Genomic DNA, 18,706 nt, shown 5'->3' on the forward strand with positions numbered 1-18,706 from the left:
ACGGCAGCCACAAAATAACTGAAAGGTTGCCTTTCATGCTTACCTTTGGACCAGGCATTCCATGCAGACCCTGAAAAACAAAAGGAGTATATGTATAATTGCTTAAATCTTTTGCTGCTTGCAGTAATGATAAGAGCACTCACCATGGATCCAGGAGCTCCTGGTGGACCTGGTGGGCCTGGCTGTGAAATCATTTGAACCTGTGCCAATAAAAATCAAAGGAGCATTGTGTAAAATCACAAGTGAGGAAGGAATCGATCACAGTACATACTCGTCATCATTTAGATTTCTGCCTCATCGTTCTGTGAATGCAAGTTAAGCCTTATCTTGACAACTGAAGCTTTTACATTCAACTTTTTCGGGAATTACTTAGGATCCATTATTATAAAAAACAATAGTCAAGACTGAAAGAGGGGAAATAAAAATGTGCGCGGTCCACTGACCAGGTTGTCGTCCAGTCTGCAGTCACCTTTCTCTCCTTTCTGTCCATCCATGCCCTGTGTGGCAAAGCCCAAGATGAACTTGAACCAAAACATCTCTCAGTATGAACAATACCAACAAATACAAACACCCATCGCAAAAATTTGTTTAATGACTAACTCTCTGGCTATGTCAATCAAAAGGGAGCTTTACGTGTTTTTAACGACAGTTGCCAATACAGAGTAGTTCTTCTATTGGATTTCAGTTGATTGAGCCGCTGTACCAAAAGAACTGACTAGTAAGTGTATTTTCTCACAACTTACCGTGGGACCAGAAAGGCCCATCTCTCCCTTTTCTCCTCTTTCACCTTCTGGTCCTATTCCTCCCACATCACCTTTAGATCCCTGGTGGAAAAAAAGTATACATATTTAGTGAACAACCAAAAACAACACATTTCTTGACTTTCTTTTCTGTACCTTCTCCCCATCCATTCCAGCGGTACCAGGTAAACCAAGCTCTCCCTGAAGAAAAAAAAAAAAAGAACCTCTTAATGATTATGGCCTAAAGTAAAGTCAGCCCTTAACAAACCTACCAGCATGTAATTGAGTATAAATTATTATTATGATGACTATAATTAAATTGTGATTATTATATTATGATTATTATTATCATTATTGCTCTACCTTTTCTCCTTGAAGACCTGGGGGGCCAGGTGGTCCAGGTGGGCCCTAGTGAAACAAGCAACAACAAAGAAATTGTGTTATGCTTTTGACCAAACCTTCTCTGCCATGTAAACTTGTGAGCTGGTTAATGGTAGAATGCCTAGCTGCAGCCAGTAACTACCAATAAATTTTTTTATTACAGAATACTATACTGTAAGTCTGTATATTACACTTACTAGACCCAACACTGAGTACACTCAATCAGAAGATATCCACTTAACATGATCTTTATGTGGAGACTGATCTGATTGTGGTTGAAATGTTCATCAAGTTGATTCAAACAATTTTTTTATTCATTATCACGGAATATAAAAAGGCAACACAAATATTAGAAAGTCTCAGTATATTACATGCTGTTCAACATAACTTTAAATTCCAACCTCATCATCATTTACGATGAAACCATACAATGCCTTTTTAAAATCAAACAATTTTTAAACTAAATACAAACTCCACGTCAGTATTAGTGTGTAGCAAGAGGCGCGCCTTGGGTGTGTCGAGAGGGAAGTGATGTTCAAACACACAGAAACACCATGCTGCTTGATATATTGTGAGGCACCAGATGGCATGAAAGCACACTCTAAGTCAACGTGACAAATGCTGTTGATGTTTCCGCATGAGCATGCTTTTGTGATCTTGGCTCTAATGGATATGAGCTTTGTAGCTCTTCCCACATGGGCAGCAGACAAGTTCTTAATTAAAGCTTTTCCATTATGGTCTCAAGAATGACATTTAATACAGTGTTAAGCATTTCAGGCTTGTTCAGCATGTGTGTTAGTCACTGCTGACACCACCAACGCCCATGCAAAAACAGTTGCAGATTACCGAAACACTGATTGTGTTGATGGCCTGTGAAACAAAGATATCATGCAGCATGACCATCTTGCTTTTTTCATTTAAGTTGTCTATGATATGTAATGACATCATGACACTCAAAATGGAATAAATGTAAAGTCAATGGAAGCCTTTGGAGAAGTTTCTGAGATGAAAGGCAGTATAAATAAACTTGACTTGATTGACTTTCAAATTGCATTATTTTTGGGGTGTTTTGTTGGTTCCATTGTATCACAAAATTGATAGAATGTTGTTCTCTCACCTGGAACGCATCAAGAAGCTTGCCATTAAAGTCAATGATGTCAGAGGGGCCTGAACTGCCCTTTTCACCAGGATAACCCTAGAAAAACATGAAAAATGATACACATAGAGACATATAAATATTGTATATATACACAGAGACAGTAGAATATACAAAACGCAAAGCATAATACAATAATATACAGTGACAAATACATAAAAATGTTTTAATGTCAATAAATACTGTGGTAGTTGGAGAGCCAAGCGATTTTTCCCCATTTTTAGTACTTGGTGCAAAGGTTTCCAATTCTGGCATACTTTTAATGAGTGTGGGTCCTCAAGGAGAACCAAATAAGCAATTTTGATGTCATGCTGAAGGCGGTTGGTAAACTACTTTTGGGTGATACACTCACCATGTGACCTTGTAGGCCTTGTTCTCCTACTTCTCCTTTATCTCCCTGTGTGGTACAAAGATATTGTTAAATGCACACAAAACAGATAAAGCAAATACAATTCTAATGTTTGGAGTTGACCCTTTGCTTGAATATCTTACTTTTAATCCTGGCAGTCCATCCATGCCCCGCTCGCCTTTTTCTCCCATTCCCGCCTCGCCCTATTTCATACACAGTAAATCACATATGTGGTTCAGCACATGCCAGGAGATAAGAATGTGGGGGGAAAAAGATACAATATCTCTTGATCTATGTACCTTTTGTCCTGGAGGACCCTGTGGTCCAGGATATCCAGGTTCCCCATCTTCTCCCTGAGAGTGAAAAACAACCAATTCAGTGTTCATTTTTTTAACCACTTGCACAATGCAGGTACAGGGCATCAGACTCCTAGTATCCAAATGTGTAAGTCAGTATTACACTCACCGACTTCCCGGGCAATCCTTGAGGTCCCTAAAGCAGAAATGTTACAACAAAAATCTTTCACTTTTTTTAGTTAAGGCAAATAAAAATGATTACAAGGCAGCAATAAAAATGAGTTGGCATAAGAGTCAAACAGAAACAAAAGAATGTGATCTATATTCACCTCAATGCCATCACGACCTTGAAAACCCTAAAGGCACACAGGAAAAGAATTAGAACGAGTCACTTGGACTGGTCGTACATGGCCACTAGATAGCAGTATTCAACAAGGAAAACAACGCCGAATTGCAAGTGCAGGATACTGTTAATGATAAATGGAGCAACAATCCACCAGTGTCCCATTAATGGAGACAGATGAATGTTCAATGATGACCTTCAGAAGATTTAAAAGCAGCTGGACACTTGAAACACAATTTGCGCTGGAGTGCTCGCTATAATCATCAGACCAATGGGAACTATCTTATCACCACATCAGCTAAGTTCAGGCAAACATGTCTTGATGGATGTCATTCCATTTTTCAGCCAACTGTATATGCACATTCATTTAGTATTGAGAAAAACTGCAACGCCGTGGACGTTAAAATAAAATTGTGTAAAATGAGGAATGAGATAGAACAGCTATAATGCAAATGCTAACTGCCATATCCCATTTCTTGCAGCAATTAGGCTCGCTTTAAGTAAACACACCAATTTGTGAGGGCCGGTTGGCTGTTTGAGCTGCTCAACATCTGTTATGAAGTCGTGCATGGCAGAGCATCTTATGAGCTTGCCAATGGCAACGCAAAATGTTGCAGAGCGCACTTGCTCCACACACACACATAGTATGCTATTTAAAGGCTAAAAATAACCAACTAAATTCATGTTTAAAGCCCCTACAGAATGAAAGGTATTCTACTATACTAAGTTATAAGCCACCTGCATGAAACACTGTTTACACACACGCGCACGCACGCACGCGCGCACACACACACGCAGGCACACACACACACGAAGAGAAAAATAAACTGTAACATTAGTAAACAAAATCTTTGTAAAGGCAACAAATTTGACATCAATCTTGTATCAAGTCTTATAGACTTAAGTTGAAAAAAAACAAAACAATGAAAGGCTTTTTGGGATTTATGCAGTTTTTACAGCAGAGTCGAAATACATTTAGTTAAAAAATAAATAAAAATATTATTATTAATCTTGTTTCCAGCCATCAAATATTACATGACATATCTGACAGGATCGAGCGCAATGGCTCAGACTGGTTTGCAGAAAATTCTGAAAGCAGACATCTGCACACAACATGGAGAAGCCCCCTGTAACAGCAAATTTTGTTTCACAGCTTGGGGTTTTGCAATTCCTTTAATCAGCATGGAAAGTTGATTGTCTATGTCGAGGGACCTTCTCTATTACTTGTCTGTTTACACTCCTGATCTTATTGTCAACACACCTACGCATTCCCTAAGTGCTCCTGTGCCACTCACGGGGAACATACTATGAAGTAGTCATTACTTAGAGTAAACCAAAACTATTCTGTCTTCCATCCTTTAACCACAGCTTTGTTGCCACTGCGTAGAGGAATATGAGCTGAGCTGTGGGAAAGTTATCTTGGAAAACATAAACGGCCTCGGTCGAGAGGCACAGCTATTGTTTGGTGGGGCAGGCAAACTACCAGAGAACTCAAGACAGGAGTGCCATACTGATTCCTCAGACAGGATCCTCGAGGGAGGGGTCTGGGGTGGATGCTATCATGGGCAGAAGAAACTTGTGGCTGCTGTAGTGTATAAAACAGATGGAGCCAGGAGGGCTCACTTGAAGGATACTTGCTACCATTCTCTCCCCTGACGGTACACAGTCACTGGTCTATTGAAGAATGAGAGCCAATAACAACAGCCTTATTTATTTTAGATGATGCTCACTTTCAATTTACACAGTGAAAAATGTCTTCACAATTAATATTGTGAGCAGGTGGTTGCAGAGGTATGGAACTGCCTTGCATCATATTAACAGTTGCTTTTATGTAGCTAAACCAAAGTAGTGCATCTGAAGAAGCGAGGGGGAAGCATGCAAAACGATTATGATAAACCATCATTCTGATCAGTCTTTTAAGTGTGTGAATTATTACTTAAGAAAATCTTACTAATCATTTTCCACGAGACCTTTGAAAGGCCCTGGAAGTACATCAAAGCAAAGGCTCTTACCGGCTCTCCTGGTGGTCCACGAGGTCCATCTTTGCCAGTGTTCCCAGGGGGGCCTCTGGGACCTGAGGTACCTGGGGGGCCAGGCGGGCCGGCAGGTCCAGCCTGCCCTTGGTCGCCCTGATGTGATACAGCAAACAGAAGAATGAGGAATTAAAAGGAGAAAACTGAAACACTTGGGAGATAGATAGCAAAACGTCTAATAGGCAACGATCACCAGTATGTGAAGAAAACAATAAGTGCTTTCCATATCAATGCTGGGCCTTTGTTGGTTAAGTCGACAGACAGGACTGGCTATTGTTCTCTGTTATGCTATAACATAGACTTGGAAGCATCAGCAACAATGGATTCTTTTAAAATAATTGTCAACCGTGGCCATTGATACAGTCTGAAACATGTTTTGGACTGAGGCCTATATATACAAAACTGACTAGACTGATGTAGAAAAGTACGTTTAAACAATAACGTGCAGGATTTGTGTGAACTAGAATCACAAATTTAAAAACAAAACAGCATTCAACTTGAACATTAAGGAAAAGGAAAGTGCAGAGGTGATTAAAATGGCAGGAAATAGTTTAGTTTAAGTTAAAAGAGCACACATGCCTTAGTTGTGGTATACCTTCAGAAAACGTCTCTGAAAGGTGCTGGACTGGTCACCAGAGAGAAAGCCGTGATCGAATCTTGGATAGACCATCTACAGATGGAGCATTAGATGCAGCCAATGCAGAGAAGGACAAAGGAAGAAGAAGAAGTCAAAGTTAAAGATAGAGAAGCAGCAATAGAGTCGGGAGGTAGCGATAAAGAGACGAATCAGTGTGGAAATTTGTGTTGGGAGGGATTCTGGAAGCAGAACAGCTGTGGGAATAAGAGGAGGGTGAAAAGCAAACGCAAAGCAAGAGCAAGAGAAATCTCTCAGGGTGGATGGTTCTCCTTTCCCGACCGACAAAGAGACAGATCAGCCGCCCGACAGACAGCAGCGACCGGTGGGAGGCAAACAAGAGTTCACTGCTAAGGACAAACCTTGACAGTGAGAATCTGATTACTGTGCAGTCCTGCAAATGTGTTGTAGTTAGGTGGACCCTGAAAAGCGGAAGTGACAGGTGAGCACCTTGGATGTGGCGAGGAGAAGGACATAGCTCAGAATATTACAGAATGTACAAAATAGTCATGTTCAGCATGGCGCAGACATCATCTGCAAATGGTAAAACCATACCTTGCATATGTAGTACTAATTATAAACTTACCTGGCCCATTATATCAATAGAAAAGAAAAATCCTGATTCAGCCCCTAGTTTGTGATTGAACACCACTAGTTGGTGTGAATGGCAGAATGGATTTATTTTTAGTTAGCCTTTATTTAGCCATTTGGTATCATTGAAATCTGACAACATGTATTTGCGTTGTGCATCATAAATCATCATTTGTTGTCTGAAATGTATAAAAATACAATTGGAAAATAAGTCAAACACTGGCTCAATTTATATGGACTCGGTTTTGCGACTGGACGTTCCAATCAAACAGTCGATAAATATTTGGAGTCAGAGAAATGCTTGTCTGATTTTTCTCAAATGGTTGCTGCACTTAGCACCAATTTGAAGGAGGCCAACCAACCAAGCAACAAATGAAGAGCATTAGTGAAGCTTCCCTCCTTGCGTTCCTTTCAGATGTCCACTAAATGTAAAGGAGGATGAAGAACGCCTAAAAGATGAACCGCAAGATGACAAGACGCGTCATCTTCATCAGGTTTCTATTAGAGGGCTGTGGAGAGTGCAAGGCAGTCTGACATTTTTTCAATTTTTCAAACCTTTCCCCATTTTTTTGTCTGTAGCCTATAATGTGTTCTTTTGGCGATGCAGCGCACACACATTTTCCTTACATGCTTTATAAGTATCTGTTTCACATTGGGCTTCTCCTACCCCTCATTTTCAACAGACCATAGCTCGATAGTAAGACATTAAACCAACGTGCCGTGTACTCCGTGGGGGGTAAAAGAATGCTTTGGTCGAGGATGAAACTGGAATATGCCGTCTCGTTTTTCAACTCAACTGAAAGTAACCTAAACATGCAGTGACAATCTCCTCCATATGCATTGGACGCTATGAAGGCAGGCCGATTTATTCCTGCACTGCACATGACCTTTAGAGCAGGGTTGCCGGGTCTTTCAGGACATCTGATTATGTTTTAATGCCGCAGTTATCCTGCAATTGTCATTAGTTCTCAAGACACTTGACAAAGGCACTCAAAATGATCGATTGATAGGAAGTGAAACGTTGACCGAGATTCATTGTCATTTCCCGTTTTGCAAATGTTCTCTTTGCCTCTTAAAATAGTTCAGAGGCGAAGGAGGCCACTGGCAGGAAAATAACGACCGTGCAACTGCACTGGGTGTAATATTTAGCTGAAGATTATCAGAGGTGGGTACCGTCCTCATTCCCGGGTTTCTGTCCATATTTGGGCCTCGCCCAGTCAGGCCGAGTCAGAGACGGGGGGACTATATCACTCATAGAATTTAACCATTTTTTAAAACCATTATTTTCAACATCTCTCAAAATATTCATATTCTTTCTCTATACAGCCATAGCCAACGTTCTAAATACACAGTTGACAGAGGCACTCTAAGGGGGAGAAAAGGAAGGATATTTATGTATATTTTCAACTTGCCACATTGAAGTGGTTGACCCCAAAGGGATATTTTTGTCACATGGCTCCAAATGCCTGGCGCCACCCCTGATAGTTGATAAGAATGCTTTAAATGATACAATTACTATAATTTCTGGACCATAAGCCGCACCTGAATAAAGGCTGCACCAGCTAAAATTAGGGAAAAATCCCGTTTTGTTCATATATGTATAAGCCGCATCGGACTATAAACAGCAGGTGTTTTAAATCAGTGGTCCCCAACCACCGGGCCGCGGACCGGTACCGGTCCGTGGGTCACTTGGTACCGGGTTGCCAAGCCGCACAGATTTTTTTTTTTTTATCGACGATCAATTAATTCAGGTCAAGACACTCGTCCCGGTCACGTGACATGTTTCCCCAGTCGAACCCGCAAAGCTAATATGTGGCGACAGGCTAACATTCAAAACTGCTTCAACACATGGAGACCAAGCATCCTGCAATAAAAGACAAACCTTAATCACTTCGGGTGTCATTGTCTCCGATTACGTCTAGATGGGACCGGCTCGTTTCTGAGAAACAAACTCAGTGCTCCCACTAATTCAATGTAATGGTGAGTTTTATTTTTGTCATTTGTACTTGTTTTTATGTCAGTCGTATCATTTTATTTCATCGTATTTATATATTTATTATAAATGTATTATTTATTTATTTATATAAATGTATTATTTATTTATATAAATGCCGGTCCGCGAAAATATTTCTGACATGTAACCGGTCCGTGGCGCAAAAAAGGTTGGGGACCACTGTTTTAAATGACATGAAATGTCCTCATTTCTGTTACCTGTATTACCAAAACAAATCATGTGCACATCTTATAGTCCATAAATTACGGTAGTCATCAGAATGATTGAATGAATATACATTTATATCTAAAATGCTGAAAAATATAACATTGGCAGCAGTAATAATTTTTAAAATGTTACAAAAAATCAATTAATTACCTTTGATAAACATTGCCTCTTTCTCTTGTCATTCCCAGCCAATAAATACAAATCAAACACATAAGAAGGCACCTTAGCCCAAGATTTGGCAAGGCTATGAGTCAGTGTGGGTGTAACTGTAAATGTTTTAGTTGATGCTTTGGGAAAAAACATGATATTCAAGTTGGAAACCAATCCACTATGAATCTAAGCAGTGAATTGTTTGTTTTGAAACAAGCTTGTTTTGGGGCTGCTGTACTTATTCAAAGATTCCAAAATTATCTTTTAGTCCACACCAATGGAAATATTATGCATACAGATAGCTTTAGGTATTATTTTAAACACATTTTAAGTATTATTTTAAAGTTATAAAGGAATTAGGAGATGTGTGGGTGGCTTTTGCTCCAGTGTGTGCAGTGCCTATGTGTTGAAACAGGAAGTGGTCTGCCAAAATAAGCAGTTTGGCTCCATGCGCTTGAACCCCAAATATTGCACAATTACCTCAAAGGGTGATCCCCTCTTTTATTTTCATAGCCTGATATTCTAGGCACAACAAGGGCAAACATTCTGCATTAATCGAGTACGTGGGGCCATCAAAGAATCCATTGGGTAAAGCACAGGGGGGTTATTTTTTTAAAACCACACTGCATGAAGATAATTACATTATGGCATGGTGAGTGGAATGCTATCACATGAAAAGGCAATACTGACAACATGGACCAGATAAACTACAAAGCTAAGTCATTTCAGAATGTAAAAACACTGGTTTGAGACTAGATGGCAACTTTGGCGCACCCACAACTATTGTTTTGTCTTTTGTGGCTAGTCTGTATTCATGCTGTATCATAATTTCTCAACTATAGCTATCATGGTTAGATAATGAGGATATTTTAAACTTCATCTGGGAAGCCAGATGAGTGTTGGTGATGTTCCAGAAGAAAATGTATAAGGTAAACACATTTCCTCGCTTTGCAATGTTTTCATTTTGTGTAATTTATTTGGTTGAGAAAAATTTGTTTGCCTGGTTGCATCTCAAAAAGGAAAAGATGTTGTCATCAAAAATACTAATGTTAAAGCTGCTCGCAGAAGACTGCCGGAAGTAGGACTTGGAAAAGTTGCCATTTGTCCGATCATTTCACACACAGGCACACCTTTATTTTACTTTACTGATGTTTGATAAAGAGTTGTCATGTAAAACTATCCACGGGACTTTTGAGAACTGAGGCCGGAATGTTAACACAATGTTGTTGTGGTTGGTGTGACCCCATTCAAAGATGGTCTTTAGTTTCCACTTTGTGATAGTCTGTTAAATTGTCTTGTTTGAGTTTGCATTTTCACTCTTTGGAGAAAATGATTTATTCAAAACAAGAAGCTTTTGGTCGGCTTTAGATACAATAGCTTGCGTTCTCAATATGATACTTTTATTATTCACAAAAACAAAACTTCAGTTTTATAATTTCTTCATAAATTCATTACGTCTTTGTGTGAACAAGTCAGGCCAAAGCGCCTGCCAAACCATGTATACTTTAAATGTCATACGTGATTGGACAAGATGATTACAGATAAGTATTTTAGAATGTTTGTTCACCTTGTTACGAGTGGGGCGTAATACCATCAAATAGTCAGCCAAGCAGCTATCTGATCTTCGATTTACACTAAGCTTGAATTAAAAAGCATATAGAAATTTTAAGCATAGTGATTGTTCGATTCCATTGTTTTGCAAAAGGGGGGCAATTGCAGCCTCATAAGGTTATGTTGACAAATACATTTCGATCCAAATGGCCTTCAGGCTCATCCATGAGTCAAGTTTTAACCAACCAGACCCTAAACAGCTGAGCAAGAATTTCACTTTCTTGTGCAATGCCCGGATTAGTTTAGATGGCTCTGACTGTTCAAAAATTCTGGAAAATTGCCTTTTGTCTGATTTTGTATGATATTTGTATGCAAATCTCTATGCAACATTTGAAAAGTGTCTTACCCTTGGCCCAATGTCTCCTTGATCACCCTGGAAACAGGGAAAAAAAAAAATTAGAATTTTGTACAGGGGATTAGCTATGCAATGCAGTTGGGCGAAACAGTATATATAGAAGGTAATATTTCCCCAAACAAGTGCTGGATGTTGTTCCAGTTTGAAATCATCTGACAAATTGGAGACTCATCACCGAGCATGAAATAAATGAAGGGTGCTGATTTTCCAAATTTTGGCATCATGAGACGTTTGCAGTTTGCTGCTATCAGACCTTGACAGATGCTGTTTCAATTGTCAATTGTGTTGTACTTCTCGCATGAGTTTATCAAGCCAAAGTTTAGTATTAACAGCTGGATGAATGTAATTACAAAATATCCTCCCATGCATGATGCCCATCTGCCAGCTCTCGCATCACTCACAATTGTTTTCGGCTTGGCCAGTGGTTCAGAGAGCGGGAAAAAACATCTGGCTATCATCGAGGTCTGTAAACCTGTTAAGTGCCCTGACGTGAGAATGTGTCGAGACACATGAGCTCCCACATTTCTACATGTAATCTTCGGCTCCTTTGATGGATGCCCAATGAACGTGAACATGTTAAGACGAAGGAGAAAACACCCAATCAGTTGTTTGCAATCATAGTGGTGTCTGGTAATTAATGTGAGATACATGCAAAAAGCGCTTAGTTACTGTCGGACCGTAGTGAAACATACCTTTTCTCCCTTGGGCCCCGCTGGTCCCTGTGGTGAGGGGAGGAGATAAGTGGAGACAGATGGTCAAGATAAATCATCGATCAGACAAGCAACATGTATCCGAAAATGGCACTTGAGAGCATTTCATCAAACGTCAAGCTAAGGCAATGAGTGATGCTCCTTGTTTCAAACAGTTTTGAAGACATTTCACCATAGGAAGATACTACGTCTTGACGCAGCATCTTTCAAGAATCCTTTTTAAGATCCATTGTCTTGGTGAGATTAAAGTGGAGGAAAGGAATCAGTCTGTCAAGGAATTTTAAGAAACTCATTGGAAGAGGAAGCCAGAGGTTAAAAAACCCCATGAAAAAGCAATGAAAAAAAAAAACATCTCAATTAATCTACCTTCCTTAACTTTAAATTCAAACCTTAATTGTTTCCTCAAATATATTTTACTGCAAGAACACCAATTAGGCCACAGAAAAACTATTGGTAGAAGCTTTTAGGCAAACAAAACTGAGAGCCTCTGCCTCGCGTACAAGAAAATCTTGAACGTATCCCAGTAGGATACAATAATGGAGACCCTTTCCTTTTTCAGTTTGAGTTCATGACCAGGACATCAGATGAGGGAGGGCACCTGTCCATCAAAAATGCCGGTTTCTGACAAGTTGATTTGTAAAATAAATAACTTCAACAAGTGTGAGCTATTAAATAATTAAACATTGTGTCAGATTCGTTTAATATGGCCAAGAATGTCAAGCTTTAAACTGAATGTTTCACGCTTGATCCTCTTGAGAAATATGACCTTAAACACGTATATGTGAACACGAGTTCAATAATGTAATTGAAACGTTTAATTCAGTTCTTCCAGTGAGAGACTCCTAAGGCTATTATCATCCAGCAACACATGCTCTCCTGACGTCTCTACCGTTGTTATTCCTTCCCACATAACATCAGGACTTCAAGGTAGGTTACACTGACCAACGGCTGGCTTACACCTTCATTAATTGTCATTTTCGAAATGGGGATTTACTGCATCAAAGAAAGGCATGCAGGGTTTTGAAAAATTAATTGACCCAAAATGAGCCCCACAAGAGGGCGTGAGTAAATTCTTAATTAAAATTGAATTTAAATTGGAAGCATAAATGAGAAGAAGTCATGTCAGTTAGCTGTGAGCTGATTCTGAACAAAAAAAAATTACGCTATTCTAATGCATATATAGTCAATGAAATGTACACATAGCAGAAACTGAGCTTCCCTCGCAGTCTCAGAGCAATCACCATTAGACTTTCCCATACCAGTTGCCTTTTGACAAGTCGCTCTCACAATAAAGGAGAACGAATCAACACATACAGAAATAACGTTATTGCTCTTAACTGAAATAGGCTTGCATGTACATTTACATATATATTTATACTTAGGTAATTCTTCATACTATGTAGACACGTGTTAAAACACATTTTGCAATTTGCTGGGTTGTTGAAGTGATTGGTGCTGACATTTTTTCACCATTCATTATTATGTAGCCAAGATTTCTATAGTCTCTTTTAAGACCAAGTCGATTGCAGCATGCCCAAATTAGCTCAATAATGGTGCTTGGAGAGGAAGTTGTTCTATGAACGGTCACGGTGTGGTAAGGGGTTTTAACATTTGACCAGATAAAATGTCAGAGCTCAATGTCCCCTGATTAGAGATGCACCGATCCGACTTTTTCAGTTCCGATACCGATACCGATGCCTTGGCTTTGCATATCGGTCGATACCCGATACCGATCCGATATTATGGTTGACTTAACAAGCTACATAACTCTACATGTGGAACAGAAAAGACCAAAGGCAATGGCATCAGGCAGACTACACAGTTCTTTGCTCTAAATTAGGGGTGTCCAAACTAACGGTCCAGTTTTTATTGGCCCGCAGCAAATTCTGAAAACATAATTGAATATGGCCCGCACAAGAAGCTTGAGCTCAGCTTCTCAGTTTCCACACTAGATGGAGCCCGCCACACAAAGCGTTTGACGTCCCATTAACACCCCCCCGGAAGAGAAGCGAACACGCAGCGTTTGACATCCGATTAGCCTCCGCCCCCCCCATTCGGGAGAGAAGCGAACGCGCAGCCTTTGACGTCTCATTAGCAACCCGAAGAGAAGCGAACGCGCAGGGTTTGACGTCCGCTTAGCAACCCGGGGAAGAGAAGCGAACGTTCGCTCCATGTTTGCGTTTGTTTAGAAAACTCTCGTGGCATGCGGCACACGTGCTGCTGACGTATGACGTAGCCCGCGTCCCAATAGATTAAGGAAAGTATCGGCTCACAGATCGGCTGTATTTTCCGATATCCGATCCATCTATTTTGTTGATATCGGGGCCGATATCCGATCCAGATATCGGATCGGTGCATCTCTACCCCTGATGCAAAGTGTTTCACTCATTTTCCCACGAGTGTGTATCCTAATTGCTGTGCTTTGCTCGGTTTCCACGCAACACCAAAAGGTGTCCCACAGTGGGGCAGCATTTCAGGGAAAGTTTGATGAATGGCACTCAGAACTGAAGTGCAACGAGGCTTTCACCACTTGTTGCAGTTGACCTTGACCAAATCCAGCCCCGTCCCTCCAATCTCTGGACGACTTAGGCGGTAGTACAAAAACAAGATGGCTACTGTCAGTGGTTTACTGGACTTGAAACATTCCCTTAGGAGCAGTGAAAGTGACTGATGAGGTTCCAGGCCAAACACCCACATGTAGGCATTGCTCCAAAAATGGGAATTCCTTTGGTGCAAATGACAGGCACTGACGTGAGCCAAGAACAAGACGACAGGTGTTGTGTGGTGTGTGTGTGTCTGTGTGAACAGACTACCTGGTTTCCCTTGAGACCCGGTATTCCCTGAAAGGAGTTAAAACACAGTTAGAGTTCAACCATGCCTAATGCAGACTTGAAGCATGTTCTGTATTTGTGATTTATGGTCTACTTACTGGTTTACCATCCAGGCCAAGTGGACCCTGTTAGGAGGCCGATAAAGAGAATGAATAAAACACACATTTGGGGGAGATGTGCTGGCTGTTAGAAAAGTTTTACATTTTAGGAAAGAATGCTTATTCATTCTTTGGAGGGGCAAAAGGTGTTAACGCTCAAAAAGGTAACCTGTCACAATAAGATATTCTTTGCACATAAAGTTATGACTAACATATTTTGGAACAAATTTTTACACAGTGTTTGTGTTGCCTATGTGATCCGTTGAGCAAAATTGTTTAACACATCAGCCAAACAGAAATGTCAGGTTAAGTATAAGGATGGGCGTAAAAATCAATTAATAGATCATTAAGCATTTTGACAATTGTGTGGAATTGCCTTTTGATTGTGTCTTGAAACATCAAATGGAGTGTACTACTTGGCTACAGTAAGGCAGCATTATTCTGCTTAGTATGACACTGGCAACAAACAGGAGTTAAGAACATTTTGATTCTAATATGAAAACAAGAAACTTAATCAAAGGGCCATCCCTTGTTGACAATAGGGAATGGTATGACTGCTATTATTAAATGTTAAATGAATTACACATAATCAACATACAATAATTGGAATACAATAGAAGCAGGCACGTCAGATGAGGAGAAAAACAGACAAAAAGGCTCAAGATAAAAGAAAATAAGGCTTAAAATAAGTAATTTATCCTGCCCCATTCATTTGAACCAGAGTGACAGTTGAATGCATGTATGAATGCAAGAATGCATGACAATTGTACAATGCTTCCGGGTAGTTGATATATGTCTGATGATTTATTGTGATTGCAACAATGAACTGTTAGGGACATGTGACATTATTATTATTATAATTTTGTTTTGTTTTGTTTGTTAAATGTTGCAATGTAACTCACAGAATAGCAAAGTAATTTTTTCCTGCTCACATGATGCGTTGGAGTGATTAATAGATTGTGATGTTAAGAAAAAAAGCACAATTTGGAGTGACTGCACTTATCAAGTCCATCTGTTTTAATCACAACAAAATCGGACATGGCCATATCAAATTAGCGTGCATCTGTTTGTAGTACCAGAACAAGAATGAGAAAAAATTCACTAAAGGCATGTATGCGGCACGTTATTTGTCAAAACCCATGAAAGTGAAAAAAAAACGGCAGTGAAAGTTGTCCATGATATTAACCTGTGTTTAAGAAAAGGGAAGAAAAGCAAAGCAGTCACGGAAGGGCCTCTACAGTTCAAAAGCCTTAAAGACCACTTGAACATGAAGTTGGATCAAACTTTCCGAAAACACTTAAATGCCCAACACTGGCTTCCCTCCTTTAACAAGCAGACACAATGTTAAGCTAACTGTTTTTACAGCCTCCCTTGGGTCATACGTTAAACTCAAGCAAACTGGAATCCATCATTGACCATCACCATCTGGCCTTGAATAGTTTACATAAGCATGGCCTCTACTTTATTACACTCATGGGTACTATCAATAGAAATATAGGAGGAAAAGAGGAAGAATGGATGTGTCTTTTTCTTCTGAAGCAAAATCCTTCTCTTTATCTCACAAACAGTGTGAAGATGTGAATGAAAAGTTTTACAACAAACACAGGTTCATGAGTATTGAAGAAGATCTGCATCAAGATCAACCCATGTTCTGGAATCAGATTCTCTGACCGGAAGCCAATGATGATGGGATGTGAAAAGTATGCAGAAGGAAAGGCACGGCTCCTGATCCAAAGCATAACATACCACATCATGTCTCCAACATGGTTGAAACAAGTGAAGTTGACAGCAGAGAAAACCTGGCAAAACCTATCAAAGGTGAAAATAATTTGGTGATCTGGACTATGGACTGCAAAGAATTTGAATCGAATTCTTAAACAAAAATTGCATCCAAGAATTATGGGCACATTCCATTAATTCATCCAGTCATCCATTCCTTATGTGAAATTATAAGTCTATACATACATGAGTTCCATCTTGAATTCATTGCAGTGACGTATGAAGGCAAAATCCCAATTACTCCTAGTCCCAAACGTATAATGGTCTGTAATCACTCAGTGCTACCGTACAACACAAGACGTTTATTTAAAATGCACAGTGTGTAGACTTGCATACTAGTTATAACACCAAGACAGATGTAATACATATTCTGGAATGGAAATGAAATGGAATGTGTGGTTGATTGTAAAAAATCACAGGCCACAGCATATAGCCATAAACTTACTGTATGAAAGATTATGCTTTAATAAAAATAACTATGATCTCAGATTGACAAACCAGGGGCAACCATTTAACAATATGCTATTTTCGGATAGTACAATGGTGCAGTTCTACCATATAACATCAATAATAACTAATGCTTCTCCTTAATACCACATCAGGAACATCCTGCATGATAAAATAAAACAAGGGGAAACTAATAAATGACTACAGAGAAGCAGTCATTAATGTTAAGAACATTTAAAAAAGGGAGGAAGGAAATTGAAGCTTTTTGTATGTCTATCTTAGAGCTTTCCATGAATGGTCAGCACTCCCACTTCTTTTATGGACATTAAAGACTTTTCTGGAAACTAACTTGGCCACAGGTGGTCACATGTTTGTGAATGTTAGTCCCAATGAAACTGTGCAAGGGGAGTCCTCACCTTCTTTACTACGCTGCCAACAGTGCAGACCCCCAATTAGTCAATGGGGTGTAATTGTTGAGAATGCACCTTAAAAAGTTGGTCTACGCATCAGAACAAGCGTCTCCACTGAACATTATGAAGCTCCAAAGGCGCCATTATGTGATACTAAAACAAGGGCTCATTTCCTCTCCATGTTATCTTACTGTATGTGCTCCTCTCACTCAACAACTCAAGTTTCCACAACAACAGCACTTAAAGCTGCAGAACATGGCCACAATTTGTGCAACATGACATTGACCTGTTAAATGGACAGCACAGCAGTGTACTTGGAACATAACCATGACTGGCATGTTGTTGGCTGACCGTCTGGCTTTAATGTGCATTCAGCAGCCAAGAGCGCCCCAACAATGGAGGCCCACGCCCCGCTGTCGGTCACAAACTGGCATTGTTGTATAAACACGCTGACCCCGGTGGTGACTGCGCATATCAATTGCAATCGTTTGGTGTGTGGTTTCCGTCTTACAGAGTCTTGTCAGTCTGCTAGATGTCGATTTTTTGACAGCAGGAAGTCTCAAGCCTCTCAGCGGTGATTAATGAGGAAGAAATATGGCCTCGGACATGAAGAATCAACACACATGATCACGTATGCACACAACTGGAGTCACACAAAGGATGGCATTAATTGCTACAACCAATTTGAGGGAAGAGGTGCATGTACTAACGATTGTGACACATTCAAGATACTTGACCACCAACATGCACATAAGAATTTCAGCAGAGGTTCAGTAAAGCACACCGCAGTCATGCTGGACATAGCGTGGCAACACCACAAAGGGGGGTTCGAGCATAGATTATTAAAAAAAATATGACTACTAAACTACAGTACATTACATTTTATACATAATACTACTACATTTTCATGATATTGCTTTTGAATAAGTGCAATTGATTAGGATTTGAATCAGTAATGACGTAATTTTCAAGAAGAAATGTTATGCTGAATCTGTTACGTTTTTTTTACCCTTGCGTAAGCAAATAACAATGCAGAAAATCTTTACACATCCCTCCCTACAATAATCTAACCCTTGCATTTCTGCACTGCATTTTACTGAGACATGTCTCCACTTTGCCTTATTTTGTCAATGTTAAGTGGTGGAAGAATCAGTTTTCAACTGTTTTAAGGGCGTGCTGATTAAGACGTTGAACAAAGACAAATTGAGCCACAAACAAACACAAACAAATATTTCACACACTTTGTGACTTTGCTCCAACTGTATGTAATTAACAACAGGCATTTCCTGTCAGGTTGACTGCATTGCCAGTCAGACTGGAAATCAGACCAGGAGAAACCCCCTACAAAGCCCTCGGGGCATCTACTTCCCAAAATTGCCAATCAGACGACACACAGAACAACGCACCAGGTAACACAAGTACCATGACTGTGTGCAGTCAACCGTTGTGGCCAGACGCTAGACAAGTTGTCTCGCATAATCCGAGCTGAACTACGACACAGTATGTGATGAATCAATCTGCTTATAAAACCTGAACTCACTCATGGCGAGCGTGTATCGGTGTGTTCCGAT

The 18,706-nt window shown here is 39.9% G+C and overlaps 1 protein-coding gene across 1 annotated transcript in view; it reads right to left on the minus strand.

The window, feature by feature from the left end:
* LOC133152908 (collagen alpha-1(XXIII) chain-like) overlaps positions 1–18,706 on the minus strand; it is a 93,953-nt gene that overhangs the window by 5,074 nt on the left and 70,173 nt on the right. Inside the window, 19 exon segments of the mRNA XM_061276922.1 lie at positions 44–70; positions 144–200; positions 444–497; positions 744–824; positions 897–941; positions 1,104–1,148; positions 1,968–1,991; positions 2,239–2,316; positions 2,630–2,674; positions 2,770–2,829; positions 2,926–2,979; positions 3,092–3,118; positions 3,252–3,278; positions 5,278–5,394; positions 5,894–5,968; positions 10,852–10,878; positions 11,553–11,579; positions 14,384–14,410; positions 14,500–14,526. Of these exon segments, the coding sequence (XP_061132906.1) occupies positions 44–70; positions 144–200; positions 444–497; positions 744–824; positions 897–941; positions 1,104–1,148; positions 1,968–1,991; positions 2,239–2,316; positions 2,630–2,674; positions 2,770–2,829; positions 2,926–2,979; positions 3,092–3,118; positions 3,252–3,278; positions 5,278–5,394; positions 5,894–5,968; positions 10,852–10,878; positions 11,553–11,579; positions 14,384–14,410; positions 14,500–14,526 (924 nt within the window).

The sequence above is a fragment of the Syngnathus typhle genome, linkage group LG1 (assembly GCF_033458585.1).
Source record: "Syngnathus typhle isolate RoL2023-S1 ecotype Sweden linkage group LG1, RoL_Styp_1.0, whole genome shotgun sequence".
Taxonomy (NCBI): domain Eukaryota; kingdom Metazoa; phylum Chordata; class Actinopteri; order Syngnathiformes; family Syngnathidae; genus Syngnathus; species Syngnathus typhle.